The sequence below is a fragment of the Pantherophis guttatus genome, chromosome 5, assembly GCF_059756535.1.
Source record: "Pantherophis guttatus breed Tessera chromosome 5, ASM5975653v1, whole genome shotgun sequence".
Classification (NCBI taxonomy): domain Eukaryota; kingdom Metazoa; phylum Chordata; class Lepidosauria; order Squamata; family Colubridae; genus Pantherophis; species Pantherophis guttatus.
Window position 1 is genome coordinate 80,722,315 of NC_142067.1, and position 18,971 is coordinate 80,741,285.

The following is an 18,971-nucleotide window of genomic DNA, read 5'->3' on the forward strand; positions in this document are numbered from 1 at the left end:
TGGGATTCTATATATTGAAGGTAACAAATGCAACCATGGCAGGAAAACAGCATTTAAAAATAAATAAACGTGGATATATAATTTCATAATCTGAAGCATTGAAAAAAACAATATTATTTCATATACCATTGTCTTTTCTATTGCTTTGGACTGTGAAACCTGCAGAGAGCCCTGCTCCCTGCAAATATTGCTATTTTTCTTGGATACCAATTGGTATTCTGTACATCGGTGAGTTCATTAGTAACTTTACTAATTTCATTAGTATGTTCACATAATTGGGCTTTACAAATAATCACCCATTTAGTTGATAATCTATATTTATGATGTATCTGCATGCTTTCCTAATTATCCAATACTGACACATGTGGTTTCTTTGAGATACTAATCAGCAATCTTCATTTAAAACCAGGGAGAAGTACATGTTTGAACAAAAACTTATCTGAAGGTAGAATGGCACCAAAATTGGAGCATAGAAGAAGAACCTATATGCTCAATAGAAATATGGTAGCCCCTCCTGCAAATACATTTGGCAATATCATGCTTCCAGAATGCCTGTTTTGCACAATCAACATTCCTTCTTTATATTTATTTATTTGTTTAAATTTCTATACCGCCCTTCTCCAATATAGGACTCAGGGCGGTGAACAGCCAAAGTAAAAGCAAGACATACAAAATCTAAAAAACTGTTTAAAATAATTAAATATTTTGGCCGTAATTAAAAAATTCCAATTTAAAATCAGTTTAAAATTTAACTCAAGCCAGCCCAGCTAGCTGAAATAAATGGGTTTTCAGGGCCCGACGAAAAATCTGGAGGTCTGTTATTGTACGTATCTCTGGGGGGAGGTTGTTCCAGAGGGTGGGCGCCACCACAGAGAAGGCTCTCCCCCTGGGGGTCGCCAGCCGACATTGTCTGGCGGACGGCACCCTGAGGAGGCCCACTCTGTGTGAGCGTACTGGCCGGTGGGAGGCTATTGGTGGCAGAAGGCGGTCTCATAAATACCCCTTCAACTGCAGCTGTTAATTATCAGAGGGTTTTTTTTTCCCTATGTAGCAATTGGCAGTCTCAAGAGGGCTGCAGCATATGCTTTTTCTTTTTTTGTTCATATGAAGATAATGAATTTATTTTTGATCTTTTTTCCCCCAGCAGCAGTCACAAAGTAGGATGAAGCAACTTTCCTTTGGTAGTACCATGCCAGGAGCAGGCAAGAACAGGATTTGAAAGATCAAGGTGGCAGCTCCATCCTTTTTTTCCCCCTCTCTTTTACATGCATCACTATATGTTAAAAATGGGCACAGCATGAATCTTGCAGTCATGGGCAACGTCTTGATTCTTTGTACATTCATTCTTCCAATGATGTCCCTTGCCATTAATGTGAAAGTGAAGGAAGGTAAACTGGTATCTCATTTGTACAGCAAGATCTTAGTGGGACAAGCATCATTAATTCAAGTGTGCCCCACACTTCTGAGTTTTGAGGATCTTCAACCTACCTAAATTACCTAAGATTTCAAGCCACTTTTACTTTATGGTATGTCCATGATGGCGAACATGCCCTCTCTGCAGGCACATCAGCCGTCACCCCAGCCCAGCTTCACCGCGCATGTGCATGTGCCTCCCACTGGCCAGTTGGTCTTTGGGTCTCTGCCAAGCATGCATGGGGGGCGGGGCCTTTCCCGATCTCTGCAGGTCCCCCCTAGTGTGCCCTACCTTTCTACTCCATTTCTGCCGCCCATGCCTTCCCTGATCTCTGCAGGTCCCCCCCCCCAGCTTGCCCTACCTTTCTATTCCCATTTCTGCTGCTCACACCAACCTGGAAGCCAAAACAGGGCATGGCGGTGCCATGCAAGGCCCTCCTGTACCCTGTTTTGGGCCTGGAAAGCCTCCTGGACTAACTTGGAAGCCAAAATGGGGCATGGGGGGTGCATGTGTGGAGGGCCAGGGTACATGTGCAGGGGGCATGTGCGAGGGTGAGCGCACATGCATGGGGTGGGGCACATGCATGGGAGTGCTTGCATTGCATTTTGGGGGTTCAGGTATGCACATGTGCATTTGCACGTGTGCATGCATACTTTGGGCACTCGGCACCAAAAAGGTTAATCATCACTGGTATAAGTCAATCTACAAAATTCGGACAGAAGATGGGAGGAGATACCTGTAATTTATTGATTTCTCATAATTTTCTAGGGGAAGCTATTATTTCAGGTTCACTCTGAGTCTCTTAGTATGGTACTTACTAAGCTTCCTGACTCCTTTTTAAAAAGGCAGGCAGGCTCTAAAGCAAAGATTAGTCTCTAAAATCATAGGTATTTGCAGCAGTACTTTGAAGCCCCAGAAGGATCTTGCTTGGATGGAAGAGAGCACTCTGGAGGATTATTTCAATGGCTGTTTGGAACTGGATATGCGTTGCCCCCTACAAGGGAAATCAGACTAAGGTATCAGTACCAGTGCCATGTAGGTCAGTACTACTTTTACTGTTACAGGATCTTGCAAATCTGAATATGTTTTTTTCCCCTCCCCTTTATCTTCATGAAAACTAAAGAGAGGCTTGTCTAAGAGTTTTTCTCAATTTTCTTTCTTGATCCAGGCTTAGTTCAGTCATGTCTGACTGTTGCCTGAATAATGGCTCTTCTTCCTGTCCTGCAAGATCAGTCTCTCCCCAAACAAATTCAATCATAGATATACAGCATTTGTCTACAACACATCATGTGATAGTAAACTTTTGATCGGATAACTCTTCCACAACAGCTGTTTTGTCAGTATATCTTGGCCCTAAAATATTTTCTAGTTCTTTTGAAGAAGAGTCTCTTCCTCTCATCTGATTTTATGCAGATTGTTACTAGAAACACAAGGCTGGAAATAACCATTTAAGCCATTAGATAGAGCCCTCTACTCAGGGATCCAAATTAAAGCTGCCCAGGCAGACCGGTCTCTCTCTAGTCCTAAATACATCCAATGAATAGAAGACCACTGCTTTTCCAGAGAATTGGTTTCATGCTATTGAATTGCTCTTACTGTTAGGGAGTTTTTTCTAACGTTCAATTGAAATCTGACTTTCTGTAACTTACATCTATTATTTCATATTCTGCACTCTGGGACAAGAGAGAACAGGCCTTAAAGTTCTCTATGATAGTATTTCAAGTGCTTGAAGACTACTATTATATTCAGTTACCCTTTTTCATAATTAAATATCTTTCCATCCCTTTTCATAGGACTTGGTTTTCAGTCCCTTGATTTCCTTGCTATCATTCTTTGAATATGTTCCAATGTCTCTGCATCCCTCTTAAAGGGTGATTCCCCAAAACTGTCAGAATAAATTACTTCCCTTCATTTAGTAAATATACTTATGTTAATACAACTAATGAGATACTAAGTTCTACTGGTAGGCATTAACTGTTCTCTGGTGGTCTGAAAAGAACATCTCACACTGGAAACACTGTCATTGGAATCCTTAAAAAACAAGAATTACAGAGTTAGAAAACATTACATGAGTCATTTTGATCAGCCTACAAGCTCATGCGCTATTTTTGAGCCAGCAGTATCCATTATTCTAAACAATTTGATATCTCTCATAAATTGTATCTTTACTCAATCCAGCTCATTTATGAATGATTCATAGTAGCATCTGTCCCATACAAATCTAGAATCTATTGCTCATCACATTTTCTTCCTGTAACATGCAACATAGAAAATTACTTGTACATAAAAACATAATACTGACAAACAAAATGAAACACTTTTTCAAATCACATTACCTGTGCAAATTGGATCATAATGGGTAAAAGCTGCAATGAGGTCTGATTTGTGGGTATAAAGTTTCTCTCGCAAACCCTTTAAAGCAGAAAACTCAATAGCAGTCACTCTACAAAGAAAATAATTAAACTAGGCAATTAGAACAACAAAATCTCTTTACAGGTCCATGTCAGAGTACAGAATTTTAGGAGTTCTGAAATTCCTATATGGAGAACAAAAAAAATACTTAAACATAAAGGTAAACTTGAGTAATGCTGCATATCTAGTTAGAAAAATTGAAAAAAATAAACTTGCATTTAGGAAAACAACTGCATGAGTAGCAATATAATCTCAATAGTTCTTGTCAGAGTTTTATATCATTTTTTCTTTAGTTATAAACTAAAAAAAAAGTGAAAAAGTGAGGAAATTTAAGCAAAGTGTAGTATGTAGAAAGTATGTACATCCAACAGAGAGATGCTTACCACATTTACATACATGCAGTACAAACATGATAAGGATAAAAAAGCATAAATAAGTAATGGCCATACTGGATTAAGTACAAATTGAGTTTGATGGTTTTTAGCATTACTATCCTTCATTTCAGCTTTACCGGTAGTCCTAGAAACAGTATTTTACCTTTGTACTGCTAGAGCTGATCAATAGCTAGTTTTGTGGAATGGAAGCAGATGCAAGCAAAGCTGATAATCATTGTTATCAGCTAGGTTTGAAAAAGGTAGGAGGACCAAGTTGCCTACGGTGCAAGTTAAAGGAGCTCTTGGCTATCACTGGGCTGCCAGTGAATTAAAATAATAGATTGGCCCTTAATTCCAAGACAGCCAGACATCAAGTACTATTTATTTTCCTTCATTCCTCTTTGTGCAGCTCCACTATTATTCCATTTCTGTAAATTAGGTGTAAATAGCAATGCAGAGAAGACTAGTACATTCACCTCATCCTCATCTTGTGGTCCATGGAATAGCCAATAAGATCACATCAGTTAATTTAAGAAGTAAAAATAAAAGGGATGCATTAAATCATATTTCTTGTAAATTAAAACTTATCTAATATACATGCAATTCTCAACTTATGACCACAATTGGGACCAGAATTTCCATTATGAATCAAGGCAAATATATGTTGCAAGATCCAATTTGGGTCAGTCACCAGGACCAGAGGTTTACTCTTCGAAGCTTTCGGACTCATGCCAGAGTCCATCTTCAGGGAACTTCTGTCTACCAGAATATGTGCTTTGGGTTATTCTGTGAGCCGTATTTATGTGGTGCCTTCCTACTGATTGATTGGTGTGTTGATGGCCATTGGTTATTGTTTCCTTGTGCTGCCAAGTCCTCAGCTCCTAAGTACCTGATAAGCTAGTGGTAAACTAGCACTCTTGTTGACTAACAAGGGGCCCATTTCCGAAACTAGGAAACTTCCCAGGAAATTCCCAGAATTTCCATTGTTAAGTAAGGTGGTTGTTAAGTGAGTCATGCCCAATTGAATGACCTTTTTTGCCACAGTTGTTAAGTGAATCATTGCAGTTGTCAAGTGAATCATTTGGTTTTTAAGTGAAACCGGCTTTCCCCATTGATTTTGCATGGCAAAAATCTGCTGGAAAGATTGAAAATGGTGATCACATGAGCCTGGGATGCTGCAACTGTTGTAAATGCATGCTGGTTGCCAAGTGTCTGTACTTTGGTCCCATGGCCATGGAGATGCTGCCATTATTGTAAATGTAAGGAACAGTTGTAAGTCATTTTTTTCAGTGTCACTACAACTTCAAACAGTCATTAAATGGTTGTAAGTTCAGGACTACCTGTAATTTGTTAGTAAAGACAGAAGCCACAGAGATTTCTCTCTTAACTAAGGTAGAATATCAGCAGATAGTCAGAATCTGCAAAGATGAAGTCAGGAAAGCAAAGGCTCAGGATGAACAAAGACTTGTGTCAGATCCAGGGGTGAAATGCTCCCAGTTCAGACCGGATCACCCGATCCGGTAGCGATGGCAGCGGGTGGTTCAGAGAACCGGTAGCAAAAATCCCTGCCCCTCCCCCATGCCCAGCTGAGCTGCACAATCATCAGTGGCTTTTTTTTTTACTTTTAAATGCATTTTTTCTATAACCTCTTCGGCCAAAAAAATGCTTTTAAAAGTTTTTTTAAAAAAGCTTCTGATTATCACACGGCTCAGCTGGGATCGTCAAAGGCTTTTAAAAGCATTTTTAAATGCTTTTAAAAGGATCTGACGATCCCAGCTGAGTTGCCTGATCGGCAGAGGCTTTTTTTCTTTTAAATGCTTCTGCTGATCAGGCAACTCAGCTGGGATCGTCAGAGGCATTTAAAATAAAAAAAACCTGTCGACAACACAACAGCTCAAGGATTTAAGGAGGCACTCATTAAGGATTACTGGTTCCAAGCCCACAAAAATAACCTCTTGCTTAAAGACCATTTAGCCTGGGTAGGAGACAAACTTTATGTCACTGCCAGCCAGAGACTGGACCTAATGAAACAATGCCATGTTTCCAAACTAGCCGGACATTTTGGATTTGTCAAAACTCTACATCTCATCAAAAGACAATTTTGGTGGCCACCCCTTAAAAAAGATATTGAGAGCTATATTGCTAGCTGCCCTACCTGCACAGCTGCTAAAAGACACCAGGGGAAATCCTCAGGACTCTTACAAACTGTAGCTGAACCTTCCAAACTCTGGAGAGAGATTTCCATGGATTTTATTGTGGAACTGCCTGAAAGCGTGGGAAACATGGTTATTTGGGTTGTCACGGACGTTTTTTCAAAACAGGTCCATTTTTTACCTTGCCAAAATATCCCAACAGCTAAAACACTAGCCAAAATGTTTCTAGTGCACATTTACCGCCTTCATGGCACTTCCCAAAGGATTGCTTCTGACAGGGGTGTTCAATTCACTTCCAAATTTTGGTGGGCTTTTTTAAATCTATTAGGCACCGCCCAGGGATTAAGCTCCTCCCATCACCCCCAGATGAATGAGGGGGTCGAACATGTGAATGGGGTGTTAGAACAATATTTAAGATGTTTTATAAACTACCAACAAGACAATTGAACTGACCTCTTGTCATTTGCTGAAGTAGCTTACAATAACTCTGTAAACAACAGCACAGGGTTCACCCCTTTCTAAGTAGCCATGGGGCAAGAATTCACTTCCATGCCAGAACTACCCACACAGGAGCCTGACATCCCCTCCCTCAAGGATGAGAAATTTACAAACCACATGGCCAGTAGTAGGCTAGCCCTGCAAGAGGCTAGAGCAGCTTTTAAACCTCAAGCAGACAAAAACCGAATTGAACCCAAACCTTTCAAGGTGGGAGACCACGTATACTTATCCACAAAATTCCTACAATCTTTACAACCTTCCAAGACATTGGGACCAAAATTCATTGGGCCATTCCCCATCACAAGAATCATTAATCCTGTCAATGTAGAGCTCCTCCTCCCTAAAACACTTAGACAGGTTCATCCAGTATTTCACTGCAGCTTACTGAAACTAGAAATCACCTTGAACATCAGGCCCCCTTTGCCCACACCTCCAGTCTCCCTTATGATGGAAGGGGAACAACATTTTAAAATCAAAGATATTCTCGACTCATGCACTACTCATGGCTCCCCACAATATTTAGTAGCCTGGAAACATCTACCCTCCTCACAGAACAAATGGGTAGCCAAGAAACATGTTAAGGCCCCTACATTGTTAAGGAAATTTCACCTGAAATACCCTCACAAACCATCCTAATTCCTAATATAATACATTAGGATTATAATATAATATAATACATTATGCCTTTCCACGTGGACTATCCATTTTTCTAAGGAGGGCAGTATGTCAGATCTGTGTATCTGCCATTCTTCAGAGGAAGTGGGGATTTGGTTCTTGATACATTTACTTTCTATTTTCCTTTCTATGTATCCTATATCCTACATTGCATTTTTGTGTAACCTTTCACCTGATTTATAATTGTTGCCTGGCACCTTAGCTGCCCGGCAATTTCTCACCTCTTGGGGAATGTAAGGGGAGGGTGGGCCATGTGGATTGCAATGCCAGAAGATGGGTCTGAGAAAGTCCTCTTATCTCTTTCTCAGAGTGGCCGGTACAATAACATCTTCACACCTGCGGATTGGCTGAATCCACATCGGACTGTTGGGAGGGGTTCCTAATTTCCTTTATCCTAGTTGTATGACCTGAGGGACCGGAGAGCCTGCTTTGATTCTGTCCTGCTATCACCTCTTTTCAAGGTTCCTTTTGAAATGCCAAGTTTCAAGAGTCTTTACTTTCTTGAATAAGGGGGAGAGACTGGACCTTACAACTTGCAACAAAAGTCAAAGATAATAAAAAAAAGTTTCTTTCAACATATAAATAACAAGAAAAAAATCAGGGAAACAATCAGTCTACTAAAAAGAAGATTGCAAGGAAATAACAGGCAACAGAGAGAAAGCAGAGCTGCTTAACTCATTCTTTGCATTGGTCTTCACACAATAAGAAACTACAGCCCAACCTACCAAAAACGTAACTGTAAAAGACAGACTAGAAACAAAAATTAAAATAAGCAAAAACGATGGTAAGAGAACACCTGTTTGATCTTGATGAATATAAATCATGGGGACCTGACAATTACATCCCAGAGTTCTAAAGGAGCTGGCAGATGTCATCTCAGAACCACTGTACCATGTCTTTCAAAAATCTTGGAGCACCAGGGAACTACCAGAGGACTGGAAAAGAGCTGATGTGATTCCCATCTTCAAAAAATGGGGGGAAAACATATCCAGGAAACTACAGACGAATCAGTCTAACATCAATACCCAGGAGGATACTGGAAAAGACAATCAAAAAACAGATCTGCGAACATCTAGAAACAAAGTAATAACTAGAAGTCAGCATGGGTTTGTTAAAAACAGATCATGCCAAACCAACCTTATTTCATTCTTTGACATAGTGACTAAATTAGTAGACTAGTGAAATGTTGTGGACATAGTATACTTAGACTTTAGCAAGGCATTCAACAACCTATTTCTTGATAAGCTAGAAAAAAGTAGGATAGATAGCATCACTATTAGATAGATTTGTAACTGACTGACAAACTGTACTCAATGAATAGTCCTTAATGTTTACATGGAAGTAGGTAAGCAGTGGGGTACCACAAGGTTCTGTCTTAGGCCCAGTACTCTTCAGTATGTTCATAAATGACTTAGATGAGGGAATAGAAGGGGAACGTATCAAATTTGCAGATGATACTAAGCTGGCAGGAATAGCCAACACCCTAGAGGCTCAAGATCCAGATGGACCTTGATAGACTTGAACACTGGGCCCTAACTAATAAAATGAAATTCAATGTAGAGAAAAGTAAAGTCTTACACTTAGGCAAAAAAAAATCAAAAAGTACACATATATATTGGGTGAAACCAGGCTTAATAGCAGTAAGTGTGAGAAGGATCTTGGAGTCTTAGTGGACAACCAACTAAATATGAACCAACAGTGTGCAGTGGTAGCCAAAAAAAGCCAATGCAATCCTAAATTGCATTAACAGAGAGATTCAATCAAGATCACATGAGGTACTATTACCACTCTATAAAGCCTTAATAAGACCACACCTAGAATACTGCATCCAATTTTGGTCACCAGACTATAAAAAAGATGTTGAGACTCTAGAAAGAGTGCAGAGAAGAGCAACAAAGATGATTAGGGTACTATAGGCTAAGACATATGAAGAACATTTACAGGAACTGGACATGGCTAGTCTAGTGAAGAGAAGGACCAGGGGAGACAATATTTCCAATATTTGAAGGGCTGTCACAGAGAGGAGGGGTCAACCTATTTTCCAAAACACCTGAAGGCCAGACAAGGAATAATGGATGGAAACTTATGAAGGACAGATTCAATATAGAAAAGAAATTTTCTGACAGTGAGAACAATCAACCAATGGAATAGCTTGCCTTCAGAAGTTGTGGGAGCTTCACCACTGGAACCTTTCAAGAAGAGACTAGATTGCCATTTGTCAGAAATGGTGTAGGGTCTCCTGGTTGGGCAGGGGTTGGACTAGATGACCTACAAAGTCCATTCCAACTCTGTTATTCTGTTCTGTTATCTATTAACTGCTTCCCTCCCAGTGAGAAACACAGGAGTATTATTCCATCGTTTCTTCTGCAGTTCTGTTCAATGTAATGTTATTTTGAAAGTACTGTTATTTCATGGTATCAAACCTGTTGAGTTACAAGTGACAGTAGAACATATCTGGAGAAGCAGAATGCTACAAATAAATAGCACAGCCTCAAATTCTATATTCCATTCAGCACTCCTATTTTTTAGGTAATGTTTATTTTGCTGTCTCTCCTACTTCAATGTGCACTATACCACCATTTATTCAACTACAGGTAATCTTTGCTTAACGATCATTTATTCAACAACCATTCATACTTACACTGGCACTGACCAAATTGTACTGACCCCAATCCCCAAAATAACTGTACCACCATGCAGTGGTGAAATCCAATTTTTTTTACTACCGGTTCTGTGGGCGTGGCTTGGTGGGCTTGGTGTGGCTTGGTGGGTGTGGCAGGGGGAGAATACTGCAAAATCTCCATTCCCACCCCACTCCAGGAGAAGGATACTGCAAAATCCCCATTCCCTCCCCACTCCTGGGGGAAGGATACTCCAAAATCTCCATTCCCACCCCACTTTGGGGCTAGCCAGAGGTGGTATTTGCTGGTTCTCCGAACTACTCAAAATTTCTGCTACCAGTTCTCTGAACTGCTCAAAATTTCCGCTACTGGTTCTTCGGAACCTGTCAGAACCTGCTGGATTTCACCCCTTCCACCATGGTCTTGAGGCTAAAATTCATGCACTTACAACTGCAGGGCCACCTGAACTCCCCCCACCCACATATCTCCCCCAATCTCTGTCCTTTTGGACACCCTGCACAGTAGCATTTCTTAACATCAATGGCCTTGAGGCTGAAGATGAGACCAGAACCTTCTAAGGCCTTCCAAAACATTGCAAGAACAATGTGCAATTTGGAGAACGGCGGATACAGAGTTCTTCTGAGATTTCAGAAGGCTTCTAAAGGCTTTTCAAAGCACTGCAACAATGGCATGCATGTTGTTAGTGACTTTAGACGAATGTCTGGTACAGCCAGCAGCTACTTCACATATGGCTAGGTTGGGCATGCTGGGCTCATCAACAGTGAGAGGAAGACAGCAAAGGTCAGCTGGGCACAGCAGAGGTTGCAGGGCACAGGTGGCAGGAGAGGTTGAGGCTTTATGGTAAGGTCCTGGTGTGGCTGGCTGCAGTGTGTGTTCTGACCCAGCCTTAGCAGAAGCAAGAAACAGACTCCTTGTCACGAAACCCCCCTCTTTATTTACTTCTTGTGAATTAATTGCATTCACCCACCGAAAAGTCCAGGCAATAGTTCTTCAAGGAGTTAACTGCAGTAACAAACCTTATCAGTTCCTTGCGATAATTGCAAGGCCGTGACCTCTCAACTGAAAGGCTGCAACTTAAGTTCTGGCAAGCAATCTTTGTGGCACAAAACACAATGAACAAAATCTTCAGAAATACAAACTGTTGTCTCCTATGACAACCACTCCCCTTTCCTTCTATTTATTCCCCAGCCAGGGAGAAGCCATTCAGTGTCCAGGTGTGCTTTGCTTCCCAAGTTTATTCCTTGTCCTCCATTGTTCTCCTCTCTTAACTGCTCTGTGCATCTGGAATAGGCCCCAGCTGTTCCTCCTCCTCACTTATATCAGCTTCCAAAGGTAACTGCCTCTCCAGTGGCTGGGAAATGTCAGATGGTCCTGGGTCTATCTCTGCGTCCCATGCACAGCATCCACCAGAGCCTTCCCCAGCCTTCAGAACTGGCCCAAGTTCCTCCCCAAGCTTTTCATTGTCCGAGTCTGCTGCCAGCTGGTGGGCCACAACACTATCCCTCACCGCAAGGCCCTTCCCCTTGGTCTGATGATCTGGGTGTGGCCATGACGGGAATTGGTCATGGAAAGCCTGCACCAAAGCAGGTGCATGCACCAAAGCAGGTGCATCCTCCCATGTGAAATCCTCCGGCCCATAACCCTTCCACTCGATCAGGGACTGGAACCATCCTTTCATCCACTGGGAGTCCTGAATGCTGGTGACCTTGTACTCGGGTGGCCCATCTCCGTCAATTGGGTCCGGTCTGATTGGCGGAGCAGACAGGCTGGCCATTCTGGAACAAGGAGGGATCGATGAAAGACTGGATGGACTCGCTACGTGCATGGCAATGTAGGGATAGGCGACTGGATTGATGACTGCTTCAATGGGGAAAGGGCCAAGGTACCGGTGGTCTAACTTTTTGACTGGCCGGTCTGACGGAAGGTGCCTGGTGGACAGCCATACCCAATCCTCCACAGCCAAGGCCGGCATCTCTTGCTGAGACCAGTCCATGACTTTTTTATAATCAACTTTGGCTTTATCCAGATACCATTGCACCAATTGATGGACAGCCTGTAACTCAGCCAGATAGTCATTAGCCACCAGAAACAGTGAGTTGAGTTGTGTGAGGGAAAACAACTGAGGATGATACCCCACATTGGCCAAGAAAGGTGTCATCTGCGTGGAGGTGTGCTGCAAGTTGTTGAACATGAACGCCGCAACTGCCAGATAATCCGCCCAACTGTCCTGCTTATGGTTCATGAAACAGCGCAGGTTGTTCCAGCTCCAGGATCCCAATCACTTTCTCTGTTGGTTTCTGGATGATGCGCTGATGACAAGCAGATTTTCACATCCAAGGCTGTCACCAGCCCTTTCCAGAACTGGGCTGTATATTGAGCCTCTCTGTCCAACACAGCCCTATCAGGTAGGCCATGCAGCTGGAAGACATGTTGGATGAAGATGCAGGTGGTGGTGTGGGCCATCGGTAAACCACGACAAGGAATTAATTTAAATTTAATTTAATATTTAAATTTATATACCGCCTTTCTCCCGAAGGACTCAGGGCAGTAAACAGCCAGAAGTAAAAAACATCAAATACAAAATTTAAAAACAATTTAAAAATAAATTAAACATTTTGGCCCGACAGTTAAAATCCCCCATTAAAAATCCAAATTAAAATACACAATTGGAGAGATTAGGCCAGCCCGACTTGATGAAATAAGAAGGTTTTGAGGGCCCGACAAAATGTGCCATCTTCATCAGCATGTCTACAACCATGAACACGGTCGTAAATCTGGAAGACGGAGGCAAATCCATCAAGAGGTCCATGGAAATGGCACCCCAGGGTCTGTCAGGTGTCGGCAATGGCTGGAGCAGCCCTGGGGGACTCCAATTGCCAACTTGGCCTGCCAGCACCATACACAGGACATGATATAGGCTTGTACATCATGTCATAATCGAGGCCACCAGAGGTATGGGAACCAGGTTCAAGGTTCTTCAAGGTCTTGAAGAGGCCAAAGTGCTCCACTGCAGGATTGTCATGGCATTGCAAGAGGATAAGTCCCCGGAGCGGCCCCACCAGCACATTATCCTGTCTCGATACCTCAAGCGTTCCTCAGTGAACGTCCATGGAGAGGCGGGCCCCACCTTTTCCCGCTGTTGCTCCACCCAAGCGTCATGCCGCTGTTTTTTCTGTATCTGAAAGTCCACTGGCTTCCGAACCGCAGAGAAGGACTCTATAGGCAGAACTGTCTTGGGCAGGAGCTGGTCTTTGGTGCAAGAGTACTCCGATTTCCATGAGACCGTGTCTGCTCTTTGGTTGCAACTGCTCAGATGTAGGTGACGCGGAAATTGGCAAAGAACCTGGCAAAGAAGAGGGACCACCGAATCTGGCATTGGTTCAATTTCCAGGTGGTCTGCAGGAACTCAACGTTTTTGTGGTCCATCCGGACTTTAAGTCGAGCCCCCTCCAAATGATGTCTCCAGACCTCAAACGCCACCTTAATTGCCAGTAGCGCCTTCTCCCAGATGGTGTAGTTGCATTCGGAGTTTAGTTTCCGCAAGTAGTATGCACAAGGGAAGAGGATATCACTGGGCGTGTGAGCCTGGAGTAGCACCACTCTGACAGCAACTTCAGATGCATCCACTTCCACTACAAACATACGGTGGGAATTGGGATGTTTCAAGATGGGTTCTTGCATGAATGCTTGCTTCAAGGCCAGCCCAAACGGCATGACGGTATACTCCAAGTGTCCATACCTGGTGCCAAATGCAGTCTTCCATTCATCCCTGAGCCAGATCCGAACTAGATTATAGCCTCCCCGCAGGTCCAGTTTTGTGAAGACAGTGGCCTCTTGGAGCCATTCCAACAGTTCTAAAATGAGGGGCAGAGGATATCAATTGTGCACGGTGATGGCGTTCAATTTGCGATAGTCACAATAGAGCCTCAAGTCTCTGGTCTTCTTCTTCACAAACAACACCAGTGTGGACACTGGCGATGACGAGGGCTGGATAAAACCCTGAGCCAGTTTTTTTTTTTTTGAATTTTTTTTGAATTTTTAAACAAAACATAAAACATAAATTCATCTTCCATTACAATTTCAAACAGTGTGTCGGTCAGTTACAAATCTTTTGTGCTTCATCTCCATATTCAAAATGTACTAGTTATTTAGTTTCTCAAATTTTCAAACAAATAAACAATAAATAAACATTTATTATTTGTTTAACAATGGCTTTACCGCTTCATAAAAATTATTTTCAAGTATTATATTTATAACATTCATTTCATGTTTCATACTTCATTTCCATGCTTTCTTATCTAGCCATTGGTAAAATAAATCCCATATCTTATAGTATTGTTTTATTTTCTTGTTCTCTAATTTCAAATGTCAATTTACTCATTTCAGCACATTCCATAATTTTCTTAATAACTTTATCTTGCGTTGGTATTTTCTTATTTTTCCAGTTTTTCGCAAACACAATTCTAGCTGCTGTTAAAACATTCACAATCAAGTATCTCAATTCTCTATTGTATATTTCTGGCACAATTCCTAATACAAATATCTCTGCTACCCCGAGCCAGATTTTTGTCCAAGAAGTCCTGCAACGCGGCCAACTCAGGGTCAGACATAGAGTACAAATGCCCCACTGGGAGCGGAGCATGCAGAAACAAATTGATGGGGCAATCATATGGTCGATGCGGGAGCAAGTAGTCCATCTCTTTTGCTGAAGACGTCTGCTAAATCCACCAGGTCGAAAGGCAGAGCAACCCCGGGCAGACTCAGCAACTGGCCTGCACAGACTTGATAGATGTGGTCCATGCATTGCAAACTCGGGAAGATGATTAGGTTCTGGGACCAGTATATTTGCGGATTGTGCGTCCGGAGCCAAGCCAAGACCATGACTATGGGGAAATACAGGGCAGAGGTGATAGAAAACTGAATGGCTTCCCCATGAGAGCTGATGACCAGGCGCAAGGGTTACATGGCCTTAATTGGCCCAGACAGAAGCACCCAGCCATCAATGGTCTCCACGAGCAGAGGTGGGTCCACTGGGCAGTGAGGAACAGCACATTTAGCCACAAATGCCGCATCCATAAAGTTTGTGGTGGCCCTGAGTTGACCAGGGCATGTACTGGAATCCCCTGTGGACTACTGGACAAGAACACTCGTGCCAGGGGGCTCCGGGGGCAATGTCCAATGGGCGTGGTTCTGTGTTGGTGGGTGCCCAACCTAGTACCTCCACTAGGTTGGGTTCAGGGCATTTCCTGGCAAGATGTTCTGTGGCTGTGGGGCAGGCCCAGTAGCCAACGCCCCTCATCGCTTCTTAGGGCAAGAGGCGGCCATGTGCCCAGGTTCCCCATAATAGAAACACCCCCCCCGAGCGCTGTCTGTTCTTCTCAGTCATCGACAGGTGGAGCCTGGCTGCACCTAATTCCATGGGCTCCTCCCACAGAGCTGGGGTCTTGCACATGACCGGGACCACCTGGGTCTCCTGGGAGGTACAGTGACTCCCCCGTCACTGCAACCAAGCGTCAATCCAGAGACAAAGATGGACCAGCGTGTTGAGGTTCTGAGGAACATCGGCATGGACCAACTCGTCCTGCAACTCCTCCGACAACCCATCTTGGAAAGTGTCCATGAGGGCAGCCTCAATCCAGGCTGAATCTTGGCTAAGCAGCCTAAACTCACTTATATACTCCTATAGAGGGCACCGGCCCTGCTTTAGGTTTTTCAGGTGTCAGGTAGCGGTTTGAGTCTTAATGGAGTCCTCATACATGAGCCTGAGGTAGTCACAAAAGCCCTGGAAATCATCCAGCAAAGGGCTAGCCTGGAACAGCAGGGGCATTGCCCAGTGGGCCGCAGCACCAGAGAGAAGGCTAATCATAAACCCCATTTTATCCCAGTCAGTGGGAAAGTCTTCAGCTCTCAGGCTGATAAAGAGCTGGCATTGTCCCAAAAATGCTGGAAACATAGCTTGGTTGCCATCGAATTTATCAGGCACCGCCACTGGGCAAAGCAGCGTGAGCTTGAAGTTGCACAACCTGTGCTGCCAGCAAGGCCACCTGTTGGGTGAGCTGAGCGTTCTCTGCAAGAAACTGCTCCATTTTAGTAGAGGGTTGTTGGGGTAGGAGACAAACAGTTCTGACCCAGCCTTAGCAGAAGCAAGAAACAGACTCCTTATCACGAAAACCCCCTCTTTATTTACCTCTTGTGAATTAATTGCATTCGCCCACTGAAAAGTCCAGGGAATATTATTATTATTATTATTATTATTATTATTATTATTATTATTATTATTATTATTAGTCATATTTCTATGCCGCTCACTCTCCGAGGACTCTGGGCGGCTTACACTAAAGACAGTATACTAAATAGCATATTGCCCCCAACAATCTGGGTCCTCATTTTACCCACCTCGGAAGGATGGAAGGCTGAGTCAACCTTGAGCCAGTGAGATTTGATCCGCTGATCTGCTGAACTAGCAGTCAGCTGAAGTAGCTGCAGTACTGCACTCTAACCATTGCGCTACCTCGGCTCATAATCCTTCAAAGAGTTAACTGCAGTAACAAACCTTATCAGTTCCTTGCGATAATTGCAAGGCCGTGAGCTCCCAGCTGAAAGGCTGCAACTTAAGTTCTGGTAAGCAATCTTTGTGGCACAAAACACAATGAGCAAAATCTTCAGAAATACAAACCGTTGTCTCCTATGACAACCACTCCTCTTTCCTTCTATTTATTCCCCAGCCAGGGGGGAGTCATTCAGCATCCATGTGTGCTTTACTTCCCAAGTCGACTCCTTGTCCTCCATTGTTCTCCTCTCCTAACTGCTCTGTGCATATGTGCATCTGGAAGAGGCTCCAGCTGTTCTTCCTCCTCACTCATATCAGCCTCCAATGGCAGCTGCCTCTCCGGTAGCTGGGAAATGTCGGATGGCCCTGGGTCTATCTCTTCATCCGAAGCACAGCATCCATCAGAGCCTTCCCCAGCCTTCAGAACTGGCCCAAGTTCCTCCCCAAGCTTTTCATTGTCCGAGTCTGCTGCCAGCTGGTGGGCCACAACACTATCCCTCACCGCAAGGCCCTTCCCCTTGGTCTGATGATCTGGGTGTGGCCATGACGGGAATTGGTCATGGAAAGCCTGCACCAAAGCAGGTGCATGCACCAAAGCAGGTGCATCCTCCCATGTGAAATCCTCCGGCCCATAACCCTTCCACTCGATCAGGGACTGGAACCATCCTTTCATCCACTGGGAGTCCTGAATGCTGGTGACCTTGTACTCGGGTGGCCCATCTCCGTCAATTGGGTCCGGTCTGATTGGCGGAGCAGACAGGCTGGCCATTCTGGAACAAGGAGGGATCGATGAAAGACTGGATGGACTCGCTACGTGCATGGCAATGTAGGGATAGGCGACTGGATTGATGACTGCTTCAATGGGGAAAGGGCCAAGGTACCGGTGGTCTAACTTTTTGACTGGCCGGTCTGACGGAAGGTGCCTGGTGGACAGCCATACCCAATCCTCCACAGCCAAGGCCGGCATCTCTTGCTGAGACCAGTCCATGACTTTTTTATAATCAACTTTGGCTTTATCCAGATACCATTGCACCAATTGATGGACAGCCTGTAACTCAGCCAGATAGTCATTAGCCACCAGAAACAGTGAGTTGAGTTGTGTGAGGGAAAACAACTGAGGATGATACCCCACATTGGCCAAGAAAGGTGTCATCTGCGTGGAGGTGTGCTGCAAGTTGTTGAACATGAACGCCGCAACTGCCAGATAATCCGCCCAACTGTCCTGCTTATGGTTCATGAAACAGCGCAGGTTGTTCCAGCTCCAGGATCCCAATCACTTTCTCTGTTGGTTTCTGGATGATGCGCTGATGACAAGCAGATTTTCACATCCAAGGCTGTCACCAGCCCTTTCCAGAACTGGGCTGTATATTGAGCCTCTCTGTCCAACACAGCCCTATCAGGTAGGCCATGCAGCTGGAAGACATGTTGGATGAAGATGCAGGTGGTGGTGTGGGCCATCGGTAAACCACGACAAGGAATTAATTTAAATTTAATTTAATATTTAAATTTATATACCGCCTTTCTCCCGAAGGACTCAGGGCAGTAAACAGCCAGAAGTAAAAAACATCAAATACAAAATTTAAAAACAATTTAAAAATAAATTAAACATTTTGGCCCGACAGTTAAAATCCCCCATTAAAAATCCAAATTAAAATACACAATTGGAGAGATTAGGCCAGCCCGACTTGATGAAATAAGAAGGTTTTGAGGGCCCGACAAAATGTGCCATCTTCATCAGCATGTCTACAACCATGAACACGGTCGTAAATCTGGAAGACGGAGGCAAATCCATCAAGAGGTCCATGGAAATGGCACCCCAGGGTCTGTCAGGTGTCGGCAATGGCTGGAGCAGCCCTGGGGGACTCCAATTGCCAACTTGGCCTGCCAGCACCATACACAGGACATGATATAGGCTTGTACATCATGTCATAATCGAGGCCACCAGAGGTATGGGAACCAGGTTCAAGGTTCTTCAAGGTCTTGAAGAGGCCAAAGTGCTCCACTGCAGGATTGTCATGGCATTGCAAGAGGATAAGTCCCCGGAGCGGCCCCACCAGCACATTATCCTGTCTCGATACCTCAAGCGTTCCTCAGTGAACGTCCATGGAGAGGCGGGCCCCACCTTTTCCCGCTGTTGCTCCACCCAAGCGTCATGCCGCTGTTTTTTCTGTATCTGAAAGTCCACTGGCTTCCGAACCGCAGAGAAGGACTCTATAGGCAGAACTGTCTTGGGCAGGAGCTGGTCTTTGGTGC

At 43.9% G+C, this 18,971-nt stretch overlaps 1 protein-coding gene across 1 annotated transcript in view; it reads right to left on the minus strand.

Annotated features, from left to right (window-relative positions):
• The window catches only part of PPEF1 (protein phosphatase with EF-hand domain 1), a 133,229-nt gene that overhangs the window by 19,471 nt on the left and 94,787 nt on the right, over positions 1-18,971 (minus strand). Inside the window, exon 14 of the mRNA XM_087871395.1 lies at positions 3,751-3,857. Coding sequence (XP_087727521.1) covers positions 3,751-3,857 — 107 coding nt within the window. The remainder of the gene's footprint in view (positions 1-3,750; positions 3,858-18,971) is intronic.